This window comes from Solanum lycopersicum, chromosome 10 (assembly GCF_036512215.1).
Source record: "Solanum lycopersicum chromosome 10, SLM_r2.1".
NCBI classification, from domain to species: domain Eukaryota; kingdom Viridiplantae; phylum Streptophyta; class Magnoliopsida; order Solanales; family Solanaceae; genus Solanum; species Solanum lycopersicum.
In genome coordinates this window covers 44,740,037-44,756,817 of record NC_090809.1, presented here as the reverse complement: position 1 = coordinate 44,756,817, position 16,781 = coordinate 44,740,037, and the positions used below count along the sequence as shown (strand labels likewise).

General features: G+C 32.1%; 1 protein-coding gene and 1 long non-coding RNA gene across 2 annotated transcripts; both read right to left on the bottom strand.

Moving 5' to 3' along the window:
* Window positions 1–1,348: 1,348 nt before the first annotated feature.
* LOC138339120 (uncharacterized) lies at window positions 1,349–4,887 on the bottom strand. Its single transcript, XR_011212171.1, has 2 exons — window positions 4,730–4,887; window positions 1,349–1,613 (listed from the first exon to the last, which is right to left on the bottom strand). It is a non-coding gene; the product is annotated as an uncharacterized lncRNA (long non-coding RNA).
* A 2,427-nt stretch (window positions 4,888–7,314) lies between these two features.
* LOC101257813 ((S)-8-oxocitronellyl enol synthase ISY1-like) lies at window positions 7,315–11,306 on the bottom strand. The gene is made up of 2 exons (XM_004248722.5): window positions 11,151–11,306; window positions 7,315–8,577 (listed from the first exon to the last, which is right to left on the bottom strand). The coding sequence occupies exons 1-2, from the start codon at window positions 11,187–11,189 to the stop codon at window positions 7,459–7,461; spliced, it is 1,158 nt and encodes a 385-aa protein (XP_004248770.1). The 5' UTR covers window positions 11,190–11,306; the 3' UTR covers window positions 7,315–7,458.
* Window positions 11,307–16,781: the final 5,475 nt, after the last annotated feature.

Below are 16,781 nucleotides of genomic sequence, written 5' to 3'. Positions count from 1 at the left end.
GTTAAATCCAAAAACTTTCTCGTTTTCCTTCTAAGCCATAGATGAAAAGCTTGTCCAATTTTCTGCTTCTTCATCTCAATCAAATTTCATTATATATAGACGTGAAAAATATTTCATATATACATATCTATCTATCTATCTATCTATCTATCTATCTATATATATATATATATATATATAAAGTGATTTGTGGCAAAGAATCAAACCCAAATTAAAATTCGTTTTTGCCACCTCATTTAGCACCATCGTTTTTCTCAACCGCCCTTTTTTGTCATCCGGTTCCATTCTTTTCTAATTGAACTTAAAAATAAATAATTTCATCTAACACAATTTTAAATAAAATATAAGACTCCAAAGTTAAAGTCCTACTCCTACTATATCTGCGTAAATTGGTAAGTTGTTCTTTATAAGCTATGTTTTTACATCAATTTGTTGTTAATTCTTGTGCTTTGAGATGGATAGATTTTTTACAAAAAATATTTCTTCTCAGCCAAGTGAGTTTTAGAGACAATTCTTTGCATTTTATAGATAAGTTTAATTTTCAGTCAATTAAAGCGATTCCTGGAGAAAGAATATCTATTGCTAAATATAGCCCTAGAATACAAGATGAAGTGAGAAGACATTACATTCAAAAAACTTTTTATCAACCGGAAATATTAATGATAATGAATATCCTCAAACTATATTTGAAACGAAAATGCGTCGATTTTGTAAGACATGGTTTAAGGATTCATTTTCTAGATGGTTGGAGTACAGTATGAAGAAAGATATTTTATTTTGCATATGTTGTTAACGTTACCCTTGTCACTCTTACCCTTACCCTTACCCTTACCCTTGAATCACTCATAGTAGTGCACTCCCTATCTTCAAATCCTGGGTTCGCCTCTGATCACAGTCTAGAGGTGCTTGTGCCTTCTTCCTTGTTTTCATACATTAGAAATCAAAAAATTAATTAAGGAACAATTTTGCATTTTCTTAATTAATGAAATAAAGGCATTTTTAGAGTTTCTAAAACCCAAAAAATTTTGGTTTAAATTGCAGGCAGATTATAGTCCCTCAAACGACGGAGCATCAATTGAACGATACCCCGTTAATGGGGGTTCATGGTTTGGGTCTTCAGCTCAAAACATGTGCAGGCCTGCAGGTCCAATTGATGGACCATGTGTCACGAACGGAGTCTAGACCTCAGACGAGACCTACGTCGTTGACCTCTCAGAAGTCTCAGACAAGCCTACATACGTCATCGTTACTTCATCTATTAATTTTAGCGGAAAATTTAAACTTTTTGTTACTTAACATTCATATAAGACATTCTACTTAAAATCATAAATGTATGCAATCAACCATCTAATATTAAGACCATCAAATAAAAAAAACAGTTCCATACTACATTAAGTGTATACTTGCTAAAATGGCACCAATACAATGTCTGAAATAAGATGAGAAAGAAACGCTAGTGGAACATACTCCACTAACTCAAACCTATATCTAAGCTAGAATATAATGGGAAAGCGTCCTCGAAAGCACGAGGGCCTACCAAATCCGGAGGAAGCTCCACATCCGGATAGCTTTAACGTTGACCTATAAGCTCTAACGTCTACCTGTGCCTGTACCTAAAAATGTAGAGTTGTATGGAATTAGTACACATTTGTTCTAAGTATGGGTATATGCAAGAACACACCAAGGACATGCATGATTAAGAAGAGCTCTCTCCTAACGATATGAATTATGAAAAGTCAAGTCAGTGGACTTGTCAAACACGAATTAGGAAAGTCATGCTATGAGAGTAACATGCATCATCATACGTAACATATTGCACACAACACGTAACATATTACTTATTAGAATATAACATAGTTCATATATTTCATTCATACGCCATGAGACCTTGGAATCATGGACTGTACATTAAGACTTCCCAAAATGAGGGCTCAACATATGGGACCTCAACTAGGGAGCCTTCTTTAGCAAACCCAGAGTCTGCTTTGTTCATTCTTACGTACTTCACTTTCATTCATTCATAGGTTAGTGTAAACACTAGTCATACCTAGGATGTAGTTTAAGAATTTCATCGGGTTCGTTGTGCAATGACAAAGAATAACCTAGTGTTATTACTTAAGTCTAGCTCACCTCTTGATTATCCTATCCTAACACCTTTGGTATCGTTCCTTTCATTATGTGCATTCGTTGAGGCTGACCTCATTCTTTTTTTGAGAATTTTAACCTTAGCCGACATAGATAATGTGAGCATCATGAAATTCAGTGTGCAATCCCTACACCAAAAAGAGGTGGAATCACCGGCCAAAGTGAACCAAAACATGCTAGCGTATATTGGGTATTTAACCCTACTAGATCTATATATTGGCAGTATAGGTTCAAAGACTAGGAGATATAAAGAGACTCATACACGGCATGCCAGAAAGTTTCATCTAATGAGAGTTACGTGAACCTACACCTTTCCTGAAGGAAGGCATCAATGCTCATAGCTAACCTATCGGTGCTCAATATAAAGTTTTATTACATTCAACTCATACATCATGAAAGCTGACTTCTAGCATTAGAACATCATAGCTCATTAGATGATTTCTCATCTCATCATTAGTATTAAGTATGCATTAATTTCAATACTTTTATAAGAGTGTTCATAGAGACTTGTATCTTCATTAACTTTACACTCTCATAGGTGAGTACGCTTTGGTAACATTAACTTTGGCTCATTTGAGATTGCTCTCATATTTCACATTAGTCTCTTATCATATTGTCACCTCATTCATTAACTTTAACACATTTGCTTTTCATAATTACTCACCCCTTCACGTAAATGTTCATTTCATCATATGCCAATGCACTTGGCCATTTAGTGTGTTTCACACTCTTACTTAACCCTTCTAAGGTTACATCATTTTATCACATACATCTTAGGTTCACTTACTTTTAAACGTATGTTAGACTTATGAGTCCACATATAGAAGTCATGAGGCTTCATTCATAGTTTGTCTAAGTGATTTATGTTTACCCAAGATTATGTGGTACAAGACTTATGCATCTTGTACATATGCCAAGATATTGATTTTGATCTTTAGAGGAACCATTCATTAAATATTTGTTTACGTATGACTTATGTGTCAACACGAATTGGGCAAAGGAACCCAATTTCGAATCCCTTGAACAACATTGAATCTTATTTTAAACTTGATATTTGCATTTTTTAGATTTGGGAGACCCTAGTTCGTTTCCCATCAACCCCATAATATTTCTTTCTTGTTCTCCTTTCCTTTTTCGTTTTAAGGCAAAGAGGTTGTGGGTTCAATCCCCCACAAGCTCATTATTTTTCTTTTAATTTATCTCTTAGCTTTCTCACCTATCCAAGAGGTTGTGGGTTCAATCCCCACTCACCATATTTATTTTTCTTTTTCATTTTTCTCCTAACTCTCTCATCTATTTGAAAGGTTGTGGGTTCAATCCCTACTCACCACATTTATTTTTCTTCCTTATTATTTTTCTCCTAACTCTCTCATCTATTCAAGAGGTTGTGAGTTCATTCCCCACTCACCACATTTATTTTTCTCCTAACTTTCTTATCCATTCATATTAGCCTCTTGTTATGTTGTCACTATTTTCATTAACATCATATTATAATATATTTACTCACCTCATTATGTGAATGTTCATTTGATAATCTTACCATTTACTCATGTTCTTATCCAATTCGAATTACTCATAATTGAGTAAGTGTTTCATGACAATCTAAGTATATGTTACGTAAGACTTATGCATTTTATACATGCAGCCAAGGGACCCAAGTTCAATCTTTACTGGCTGCATTTTGTTTCATTTTAATGTGTCTCACAATTTCAGTCAAGGGACCCAAGTTCGAATCCCTTAGGCAACACTTTATTTTTAATTATTTGGAGTGCTATATGGCTTCACTCATTCGGCTAAGAGGATCTGGATTCAAATCCCAGTGGCATCAATTTTTATTATTTTATTTTGGTGTGAGATTTATGTATCTCACACCCTTGGCCAAGGAGCCGAGTTCAAATCCCCCTTCCCTCACTATTTTCTTTTTCTTTTATTTTCAATCTTCTTTCAACCTGATCAAGTTCGAATCCCATCTCTCACTTCATTTTCTTTTCTTTTATTTTAAGGTTTAATCTCGTAGTATAAGGACCTTAAAGTCTCGAGTTCCACCCTCAATGACAGCATATACTTTTCTTCATTTTTACTAGAGAATAGCCAAAACTATACTCCATTAAAATATGCCTTTAATTCACTTTCTTCGCATTTAGCTTAGGCGTTTTAGCTTAGAGTTTTACATAAACTTTTAACCAATTCGTTAAGGAATTTACTTTTATTTTCTGGTTCATGAACATCACGATTTCATCACCATATGTTAATAACACAACAAATGCATAGAACCTAATTCACCACTTTCTTGAAAACAATCTGTGATATGCTTCTTATGATAACTAGCATTATTGTATACATAAAACATACATACAGTCGGACACACATAAAATGATCATACGCTGTCCGAAAACATCACATTACACACAATTAAAAACGGTCCTATGATTGTCTACCAGTAAACATACCAATGCATTCATCACTTTTCAGACGATCTAATGATAGGGGCATGCAACGGGACAACCTTAGTTTTTCGATTGGAATACGTACTGAACCTTAGGGAATTCTTGGGAAAGGGACCAAGAGAGAAGAAAATCCATACCTTTTCAGCCTTTACAACCATCCACAACCACACGTTTTCAACCGCACACAAACCTTTCTTCCGAGCTTTGATTCTTGTTCCCACGTGAAGTTCTTTACATGATTTCTAAAAGAACTGAGGTGTACAATTTTTTTCTTTTTGTTTTTGATGAATGCCGCCTAGAAATTTTTAGAATCAGTAAGCTAATTTTATTTTTCTGTTTTTGAATTGTAAAATAAAGCTGAAAAATGTTTTTAGAATAGATAATGAATTAAGAGTGCACATAGAGTATATTCCTAGTGGAGGTCGTGTACCTCTTTCCTTGGGAGTTTGTTGTTGACTTATTCAATACAATTTAAATGATAAAATCATATTATAATCTATATATTAAGTTACTTTAATGCCCCTCCTTATTTTTGTTCTTTAGTGAATGAACGTGAATGCGCTAAGAAAAGAATACTTCATTAGTGATTATCGTGGCTTAGGATTAAGGGAAGTAGTTTAGACTTAGTCAACTAGGACTCTTTCAAACTTTGAAAATCTGATTTAATTAGTTTAGTGAAATGACCATAATGCCCTTACAAAATCAGATTAGAAACTTCAATTTAATCCACTTAAATGTTGCATCCGTCGGGGTTCGAACCCGTGACGTCCCCATCGCGAAAACGGGTCCCTCCGGATCTACCCAACCCAAACCGCCCCATTAATTAATTAATTAATAATAATAATATGATTTTCCTTTTTCTTAAATCAGTATCTAAATATTAATTACTTAAATTAATTCACCAATATAAATAATCAAGTTAAATCATTGCTCCCACCTAGGTTCGAACCTGGGTGGAGCAAGATTTTGCTCAATGGGCAATTTCGGTGCTTTCTATCCAAAATGCCCACCTTATTAATTTAAATAATTAATTACATATTTAGGGTAATTATGATACTACCCTTAGCCTGGAAAAAGACCATTTCACTGCTAGACCCTCCAAACTTAAGATTTTCCCTTTTAAGTTCGGTAAAGACTCATCCGAGTAAATCTTCATATTCGGGAGCCCTATATGACTGGACCCAACCTTTCCTATTCAACTAATTCCCCAAGTTAGTTGGCTTGCATGTCGCAAGGGTTTAGAGGCCTGGTTCTACGCGCATCAATCCGTGTGAACCCGGTCTAATTGTAGGCATTCTAGACACATTAAGCATTACTTAGCATATCCATTTTTAGGGTTGTTACACCATGTCGACGAGCCGTCGTTTGAACGATTGACCGTCATTTGGGCCTTCGTTTATCCACTGCCAAGGAGTCTACATGGCAGCTTCTAGTCTAGGAGATGGGGTAATTCTCAAGGGCTCCTCGTCGGTCCTTGGTGGAGTCGTACCCGGACGTTAAACCCAGGGGCAAATCTATGTGCAGTCGTGGGGGTGCCAAGGCACCTAATGACCTTGGTTGGAATTTCGTTTATGTATGTATATATGTATCAAATATGTTATAAATATTAAATTTGCCACCCAAAGAACAAGTTGAAGCATGATGCCGCTAGTCGCATACTGAGTTTTTCGCCCCAAGCATGCAGGATCGAATCTTGATCTATGCATTTTAATTTTACATATTTTTTGCTGCAATTCTCTTCTTCTTTGTTTCACAAAAAAAAAATCCCCACTTGGATTCAAACCCGCAACGTGGGTGCTATTTCAAAAACTTTTACTATTAGGCTATGAGCACAACACAATGGTATTTGCTTTACTTTATAATATGCAAATATTAACATGTTGTGTAAAAATTTATTTGACTTTCTTTTTTTAATTTTTTATCTTAAACATAAAATATTAATTACTTCAATTTAATTAATGTGATACACTTTCTTTTTTAAATTATTTCAAAAGAGTATTATTTTTCTACTACTAGAAACAACTTTATTTTGACATTTTTATTTTACCCTTAAGAAATAATTTGTAATATTACTTTTTGATTCATTTGTCTTTATAAACTCAAAAACAAATAACCGAACAATAGTCCGAAGTTGCTATTTACAAGGGCAAAATAGATTAATATTTGATCATATAATGAACATGTCTATTTAAAGGCGATATGACACCCACAACCTTTAAATTCTAGATCCGCCTCTGGTTAAACCCCTAAACATGTTTCATCTAGGTCTTAGGGTCCTCTCCTATAAATTTAGACACCAAACAACTCACGAAACATGCAAAGGCACACTAGAACATACACAAGCACATAGGTGACTATTCGTCGAAAGTCTGGGTCGTTCCTTGACATTTGACTTCAAACTCAATCGGATTGACTTCAAAACTCATTTACACATTAATTTAACTAATTAGAAGCCCTTAGAACACAAGTGAAACTCTAGTTCAACCTAGTTCATTATGAGGGTCCTAACATTTGGTGTTTTGATTTTTTTGTCCTTAAAATCTATAGTTGTAGCTATCCTTTGGGGTGCCCCAGTGGTTTGAGTTTGGAACTTTCATGTTGGAGGTTTCAAGTTCGAAACTCGTTGCCAGTCTATAGTTGTAGCATTAGGGAAGGGTTTTAGCTTGACTTAGGGTGAACAACCTAGTACGGTAAAGATGGTTGAATGTTGAAACACTTAAACTTGGTTATAAAACGTTTGTTCACGATAACTGTATTTAAGTAACAATCAAACTAAACATAATATTTAAAGAAACAATATAGTACTAATAAGCATCCAAACAAGATTGGATGACCATAGTGAAACCAACATGAGGGATGTGACTTACTAAGGAACAATTTTGGAAGCTTTGATCTTATAAATCCATGAAATGAAGGCATTTTTGGAGTTTCTAAAACCCAAAAAACCATGTTCCTTGCTCTTATTCATAGTATCCAATGGACACTCTTCATTGAGAACAAGATCAACAAACCACCAACCTCCAATCTCCTCCAATTTACTTTCTACCAATCCATTCTCCTCCACAATCTCATCCCAAATTTTTCCTTTATCCTTCATCATCTCCTCAAGTCTCCATCTCTTATTTTCATCAAATTCTTCAATTTCCACTTCAAACTCCTTACCTAAAACTTTCCACAAATGCTTCCAGTGGAACACATCCCCATTGCTTATATTAAACGCCTCATTCTTCGCGTTTGGATCCACTGATGCCCAGATATGCTGCTCCGCAATTAAATCTGCATCTGAACAAATCGAATAACCATCCCACCCACATTTAGAGCCTGGAAATCTCAACGGCAACCCCTCGTGTTTACATATAGCTGCATAAACACAAAGAGTTCCAATAATGTTCATCATACTATACGGTGAAAATCCAAAAATCAACCCAGGTCTATGAATTGACCATGTTAATCCTTCTTTTTTCTTCACCTCCTCGAACAAGATATCCTCCAGGGTGTAATAGAAATTGGGTACGGGTAAACGGGGCAAACCCTCGTGATATGGGGTATCATGTGCTATTTTTCCAAACAATTCAAATGAACCATGATAGTGTTTTAGACCCGTTTGCAAACAGATATGACACAAATTGGGGCAATTGGGGATAATCGCATCGAGCACATTTTGTAACATTTTTCCGTTGATTTCACAGTTTTCAACCTCTGTTGGCCGATTCGCCCAAGTAACATAGAAAACGTGAGTGATATCAGTGAGAAGAGTGAGTCTAGATTGGGTTTCTTCTCGATTCGATATGTCACATTGGATATACTCAATCGGATCGTTGACATTCCACGGTGGTCTAGGGCGGCGTGCAACGCCGTAGACCTTCCAAGGACCGCCAGGAGTATCGGCACAAGGGAGGATCGCGGCGAGACTATTGCCGACGATGCCAGTGACTCCGATGATTAGAGCGACACTTTGAAAATTTTCATCTTCATCAAAAATTTTCTGGGTTATTAAAAATTATGTTAGATATTAGGTATAGAGTTGTGGAATCATAAAAAAAAGAATTGAAAGAAAATACATGGAAGTAGTTAATTACTCTAATAATTATGAATAGAATCTATTTTAATTAACAAAGTCATAGCCATTAAATTAAATGTATCTCATGTGTCATCAATTCAAGTAGTAAATTGGGGAATAAAGAGAAGATGAAAAGAGAGCGATTAACTCCGACTTAATCTGATCGTTAAAACAAAAAAGGTTCAAATATATCCAATATTATTTAACGTATATAGTACATTAATCAACTTAAAAAATCAAATAATCCTCCCTAAAATTTAATTGCAGAGCTTTCGTAGTGATTGTGTGATAATTTGAATGGAAATTTTTAAATAAAGACAATAAAAATAGGTTTTGGTTCAAACTTTGTCATTATTGGGTATATATAAATGGATTTCAGAGGAATTGGGTTAATATATACTATATAAATAAAATAGAGGGCGGTTTAATTCTTAAGCTCCATTTCCTAAAATTAGGGTACATAAAGTGTACATAGATGTTGGATATGTGCTAACAGGAGTTAATCTATATTGTTTAATTATTTAATTTATATGACACAAAATAATTTGAGGAGTCAGTTAAATTATAATATGTAAATGTTCAAAATTGATTATTATTGTAATTTATAATTTTTTTATATATATTTTAATAGTATTTATTTTCTCCGCTTCATTTATGTACTGAAATAATAAAATTTTGAGAAAAAATCAGACTTTTTATATGTATTTTAAATATTTTAAGTCATTAATTATTTCGAGAAACAATTAGACTTTTTATATGTATTTTAAATATTGTAAGTCATTAATTATTGTTATTCACACTATTATTTATGTTATTTCTCTTGTCTCAATTTATGTGGTACATATATAGTTTTAAAATAATATACAATACTTTTTACGTCATTTTCAGACAATATAATTTACTTTTTCTGACTTATTTTTATGATGCTAATAAAATATTAAGATTCAATTAAATTTATTATATTTTAAATTATTAATTATAATAAATAATTTAAAGTTTGTATTAATTCTTAAATATATAAATACCAAAGAAATAAGAGCAATAAATTTAAAGACTACCTTTTGAAAACTCTAATATAAGTTATTAATTTTAAAGAAAAAGTTATGCTGTTAAATTTTTTGAAAAAAATCATTCATGTAATTCGATAAAAGTTTAACTTATCTATGTTATTTTTATTTAAGAAAAGTTTATTCATGTTATTTTGTAACTCTGATTTTGCAAAATTATTTTACACCCCAAGCAACTTTTAACACTTTCAAATTGAAATTTTTGACCAAATGCACTTTTTTTGCATCTTTTCTTCCATAAACAACTTCAAATTTTCCAACATTTTCATGAAATTATCTCAAATTTTGACTAATTATTAATTTCTTTTTTTTTAAAAAAAAATTATTATAAAATCATTTGTAGAATTTAAAAATTGCATCTGTATTAAAAAATTCCAAAAAGATGAAAATCAATCTCAAAATTTCAAAAATTTGCTTTGATTAGTGTTTCTGTAGTTGCTTTGATATTATGTCTTTGTTCACTAGCTAGTATTTTTGGAGTCTATGTTCAAAATTTCAAATGACTTGAAATCATGGATATAATAAAAAAAACGTTGAACTTTTCAACTTTGAAATATTACAAGTGGATCTTGTTGAATTAGTTTGAATGCAATCAAAAATATCTAATTTTGATATCTAATTCAGATGGAAACTACTCTTTGAATTTAAGGTGATTTCATGAAGGAATGAAGAAGTTTAAAATTTGAAAATTATGAATATTCTTTAGGTGTTTTTAGTGTTCTTAAGAAAGAAGAAGCAAAAAAACTATATTTGAATCCAAAAATTCTATAAATGTTAAAAGTTGCTTTGGGGGGTAAGAAATGACTTTACGAAATTAGAATTAAAAAAATGACATGATTATATTATAGAAAAATTTAACTTTTAATAAATAAGATAAATTAATATATTTTTAAAATTTATAAGATATTAAGAGCCTTTTATCTTAATTATTATATAACAATTAAAAAGAAAGCACGTAAGTAAATGAAATGCCAAAAAGCTATTAAAGTCGGCCCACAGAACTTATTAAAAGATAAAAGAAAAAAATTGACACAAATATTAGAAAAGCACAAGGAAAAAATATTTGCATACCATTTTGATAGTTATATTTATCATTTTTCCTTTGAAGTATCAAAAATAATTAGTAAGCTGACGGCACAATGAGGAGCTGCTTCTGAGACCTCTTTTTAATATAAAATATAATACTATATAGATATGTATTTTGTCCTCTGCCATTTTCAAATCAGAAACTAATATTATCATCCTAAAATATACTATATAACATAATTTATAAAAACTAGATCCATATAATAGTAACTACATACTATTACAATTTTGTTTTCACTTTGCTTGAAATTAAAGTGTGAAGAAAAAAAGCAAAGGAAATCTTGGAATCAAGTGGAGCATATTTTATTAAGGCAAGATTTTAGAGGAGAAGAAAAGAAAAAATACCTTGGCAGCACCAATAGCTCCAGACCACCACCAGCTCATGTTATACAATGGAAATTTTCTTATTTATTTTTTCTAATAATAACTCAACAATAATGATGGTTGTTGAAAAGTTTGGGGCATAGAAGGGACTATAAATAGACACAAGAGTTTGGCCATATCTATCTAATTGTCCAAAATATCTTTTTTCTGGAAAGAGCATTTTTCATACGGATAAAAATGTATCTCCATCGAGTATTTATATTAAATTAATACATGCATAATATGTGTTTAAATTTATTACTCATTTTATTTAATCATAATTAATTGACATGTATTTTACTTTATTAAATAACATAATAATAAAAATTATATTGATTTGATGTATACAACCAGTGCAGATAAGTTTTTACTACGGATAGTAATGAGGCGAGGGAGGGAGGAGAGGATGTTGTCACGACCCAAAAATGAATGTGATGACACTCATCTTATCCCACCAAGACAAGTCAGCCTAAAACTCAACAATTACAATAATATGCGGAAAAATTTACAATCAACTTAAAAGTACCCTCAAAACCTAGTTGTCACGTGTACAAGCCTCTAAAGTATTACTATTGATTCAAAAGAAAAACTCAAGTCTCAAATGAACTTGTTTTTATAATAGAACAAGATCATAATTAAGGAGAAAGAAAATATGCTAAGACGACAAACAACTACCTCACAAATCTCCAAGAAGCCTCAAAAAGAAGATAATGACAAGTACCATAAAAATTGAGGCTCATAACCTAAAAAAATTGTAGAAGCAAGAGGTCAGTATCAAATCACATGGTACTCAACAAGTAAATCTCTAAACACAAGCCAAGGGGATGAAATACGGGTACTCCTACCACCCCAACTGAACCTCCTCAACTATAATCTGCATAAAAATCAGCCCAACCTAACACCTCACAGTTTACATAACACGTAGCTCAACAACAACACTTAAACGAATTATATATCCTCCACAACAACACTTTAACAAATTATATATTCTCAATAACAACACTTCAAGAAATTTCATATCCTCAACAACAACACTTCAACAAATTATATATCCTCAATAACAAGCTTAGTATTCATCAATCACAAGTTCTACAAAAAGGCAATCATAAGATCAACAAAACACAATATGAAGTTCACTAATGGTAAGTATGTGTAATGCAATTGAATGCAATGTCAAATATAATGATGCATGTCTGACCTAGTGATACACACTCGTTGTCTCTCAGTCCGGGACCCATGGGAGATATATATGCCCATGCACCTGTCAGAGCGCACAACACGACCCTCGATAATAGTAACCATCTCAGCGCGCGATACATTTTTCGAAATATAATATCCATCGCGGTGTGCGATACGACCCTCGAAATGGTACATCTTCTTTAATTTCTCATTCTTTCTCAATGCACATAGCACTTATCACAACCATTCTCAGAACAATGCAAAATAATGCAAATGACATGTTCACAAAAAGAATGAGGAGATGACCATTTTAATAATATTGTACAATTCACAGCAACATCAACAATGATTCAACAAGACTTTCAAACAATTCTCCATTATTCACACATCACACACAAACAATTATTCACATTGCCTATTACCCTTTGTTTTCATCATTAGAATTAATCAAGGTGGACAAGTCAACCCATCACCAAATCTCATTACTTACAAACATATACCACAAGGGAATACATACATTCCATACACTTAACAAGAGTTTAGAAATCCACTTGCCTCAAATAATCAAGAATTCACTCCGGCATCTTTCACTTTCGTTGAGCGCCCAAATAAGTGCTATTAACATAACAATCATAATAAGATTTTGAACTAACAACACTCATATCAATATGTGTCTAGTTTAGACCCAAAAACTACTCAAATTTCTAATCCAGTTTCTAATTTTGATACCAATAAATATAGCAACTCTCATATTTTCCAAATTTCAAGCTTAGGGTTATGTTTTATTTTGTCCAAACTCATAAATGTAATAGTACTTATATAATAAAATTCTCCTAATACATAATAAAATATACCAATATATCAAAACTTGCATCATAATATTATTCGATGTACCCATATAACACAACTATTCTCAATTCAATTTAATCTTATAACTTAAATTATACTGCAGTAAGTAACTTGAGAAAACCTTTTTTTATTATTATTATCATTGGTCATCTATCATATAACTTCAACATCACCCAATAATTAACTTGTCCAATCATCACTTATAATCATTGTTCAATTGATTACTCATATTAATCACATAATAACATTTCCAAGTCCAAAGATAAGGTTATCATATTTTCATTTTTATTTTTAATTCACATTTAGTTTCTCTTTTACAACCAATCACCTTTTGATAATCTATCTAAATAATAATAATACTAATAATAATAATAATAATAATAATAATAATAATAATGGACAATCCATATAAACAATACAAGATTAGTCGATGTGTGACTTACCTTATTCATTCTCGACCTTATTTCTCCATGGGTTATTAGTCGTCATCGGCTTGTGTTGTCAATAATAATAATAAAAAATACATCTTTTAACTTATTCCAATAAACAGTTCAAGTGGTATAGATTCTGAAATAAATGATCACTTTAGTTCATTAACTATCGATTAAATCAAATATCTATAACTACCCATCAACTAATTATCTAAAGTTAAAGAAATAGATCAAAATTTCCAAAAAATGACCTTCTGGCTTATTACATTTTCCACCTCTAAAGATCATGTTCGTCCTCAAACATAAAGAAGAAGGGAAAAAAAATAAATGACGTTACCAAAAGTCTAAGTTATAACCTATCAGTCGATGTTCATCTCTCTATGTGAGCTCCTTTTTAAAACCATTACATCAAGAACAACTACTAAGAACTGAACTTCGAATCAAAACTTGATAGATCTATAAATCATAGATAATTATCAACCCACATACTAACTCATGAACTCAATCTAAACATAAACCCATTAAACGTTAACACAACCATCATGACGTAGCTTTTCTCAGATAAACAAGTTAACATTTTTACCATTTATAATCATAAATGAGCTTTAATCGACTACCACAAACTCATAATGATCTTATCAAGATTCCTTTCTCACAAACCATCACGAGCTAAATTTCTTTAAATGTAATATTTAGACATTGGGCACTCAACTTATCTAACCAAAAGAAAAATAAGATCAAGTAAACACCCAACAAGTGATACATTTTAAAATGCAGAACCTTTAACAACACTGTAATATAATTGTAACCCTTTATAACTCTTATATAAGTTCTCCTAAGTAAGGTTGTGCATATAGAACTATCGGTATACTTCAATTATCTCAACAACGTCAAATCTATCATTACTGAAATGACTAAGTCTTTCCAAGGATCCTACCATATCATGAGTACATATCAGGATCAGTATACTCGATCCACCACTAGAAATTCACCCATAGATGTAGAAACACACACGAGCATATGCAGCGAATCACACTCCAAACCATGTCTGAAATGAAGTAGGTGGTCATCTAAAAATATACAGAACCAAGGTCTGATAACATAAGATACTCTTTCATAGTGAACATATCAATCAGTTATATTTAGATGACTCCATATTTCAATTTTTAGTCACTCATAAACAACTAGCCTGATCTCATTACAATCTTACACATACTCGATTTATCAAGCCTCACATACGCACAATACTCCATTGAAGTCAACATTCTTAATATCAACAAACATCAAAACCACACTATCCATTTACTTACTCTCAAACCATCACTAGTATCAAAGCCTTTTTAGCAAATTCATTATAGCCTTCAAAATTTTGAACTATGACTCTCTATCTCTCTCTCTTTTAATTTAAGCATCACATGATAAATAAGATTCTCATTCAAGTATGATATTACTAATTTCCAATCTAAAAGTACTTCTCCATTGAGGTAAAATAATTGAATCACAGTGTCAACTTCACGCTAATTTTCACATACCATTTCAACTATCTATTCAAACCATCATATACCTCATACCAACACTTAAGAAACTTTTAGTCACCTCAATAATCTTATATATTATAAGCTCATAGTCTCTACTAACCATCAAATTCCTATGTAACACATCATAACAGTCTACATCGTCCCATCAACAAAGTAGTTTCAATCCCATCAAAATCTTTATTAATCATGTAGAATTGTAGGTCCATAATATTCCGCACACATAAGTCACCTATCATAATCACAAAGGTAAAAATTCATGCAACCTTTAACTACGAACCAACGATCTATACGAGAGATCTTATTCCTTCACATCTCTTAAATTTTTTTCATGAGGTAAATTTTTAAATACCTTGAACCCTTTAATACACCATACTCTTTTTCTTGTAACTAACTTTGTTACCAATCTAGTCATTTCACCAACAACCCATGATACTTTATCTTATACTTTAAACAAAAAAAAAAGAGAAATACCTTCTTAGTCCCTTTAACAATCAAAAGTAGCAAACCCTACGATCCAAACCTGCACATGTTCTTTCCAAATGCTCAATACTCAATGTGATCGATCCTTTCTTACCTTACCAATTCATACCTCAACAAAAAAAGCTATCACAAACCTAAACTCACCATGAAAAACTTGAATTTTGAATTCAACTATCTAACACAATCCCTTTATCTATCAACATTAGCTCATACCTTGAAGATTTATATAAATTCATGTATCTTATTTTATCATTGATCGCCTCTCCGTCGACCTTATCATATCTTTTGCTAAAAATTCAGTTGTACTTACTACCAAACTCAAAATCATAAAAAAAAACTTATAAGCAGACTCGAGTTGAACATCTATGTACGCCTTTTTGAGTTTTATCCAATAGTTTTTAACCAATATGATAAACCCCTAAAATTATCACAATAATCTGAGCAAAATAGAGGAAACCACATGCCTCTGGATTCAATTATTCACTCTTTCTGAAGATACATCTTTGGCCCTTACAATCTCAATAAATATCCTTGTTCTCGATCAACTCTTTCTAAAGATTAAACTACACTACACTACACTAATTCTTTTCATTTATGATTCTAGCTCTTTTCAATTTTATTCAAGCGGTGTCTCGGCACCTCCTATAACTATCCACGAAATCAAGCTACTCACCTCATAATATCAAACCACAACCTTAAATGGTCGCAAGTCGTTATTACAATACCAAATTCGTTTAACCAACAATTTGTATTATATAGTTGCATCTCAATAACAATCCATCACGAACTCCTATTACCATCATGTTTAGCTAGCTCTTGTTATTACCACGAAGTAAACCTTTTTATCAATGAGACACCTTAAATTCAGTTATACCAACCAAAATTACTCAATCTTATTTATATTCATTTTCTTACTAAAATCTTCAACTTCCTTCACACAAGTGTACTCTTTGACACTTTATTTACCCATAAATTTTCCACTATGGTCTCTATCCATTCCCTTGGACCTTAAGATGAAATTACTGGTCCTTATTTGGAATCCCTCATGATACACTTCTCAACTTAACGCATTAACACTATATCAGTGATCCACCACTCGAGTTTTCCTTACAATATAATGTCTAATTCTTTCATCT

Excerpts from the sequence above, each read along its gene's own strand:
- LOC101257813 (XM_004248722.5), bottom strand. The coding sequence starts at position 11,189 with ATGAGCTGGTGGTGGTCTGGAGCTATTGGTGCTGCCAAG. Across the intron at positions 8,578-11,150 it reads GAGCTATTGGTGCTGCCAAG|AAAATTTTTGATGAAGATGA; the intron begins GTATTTTTTCTT and ends TTAATAACCCAG.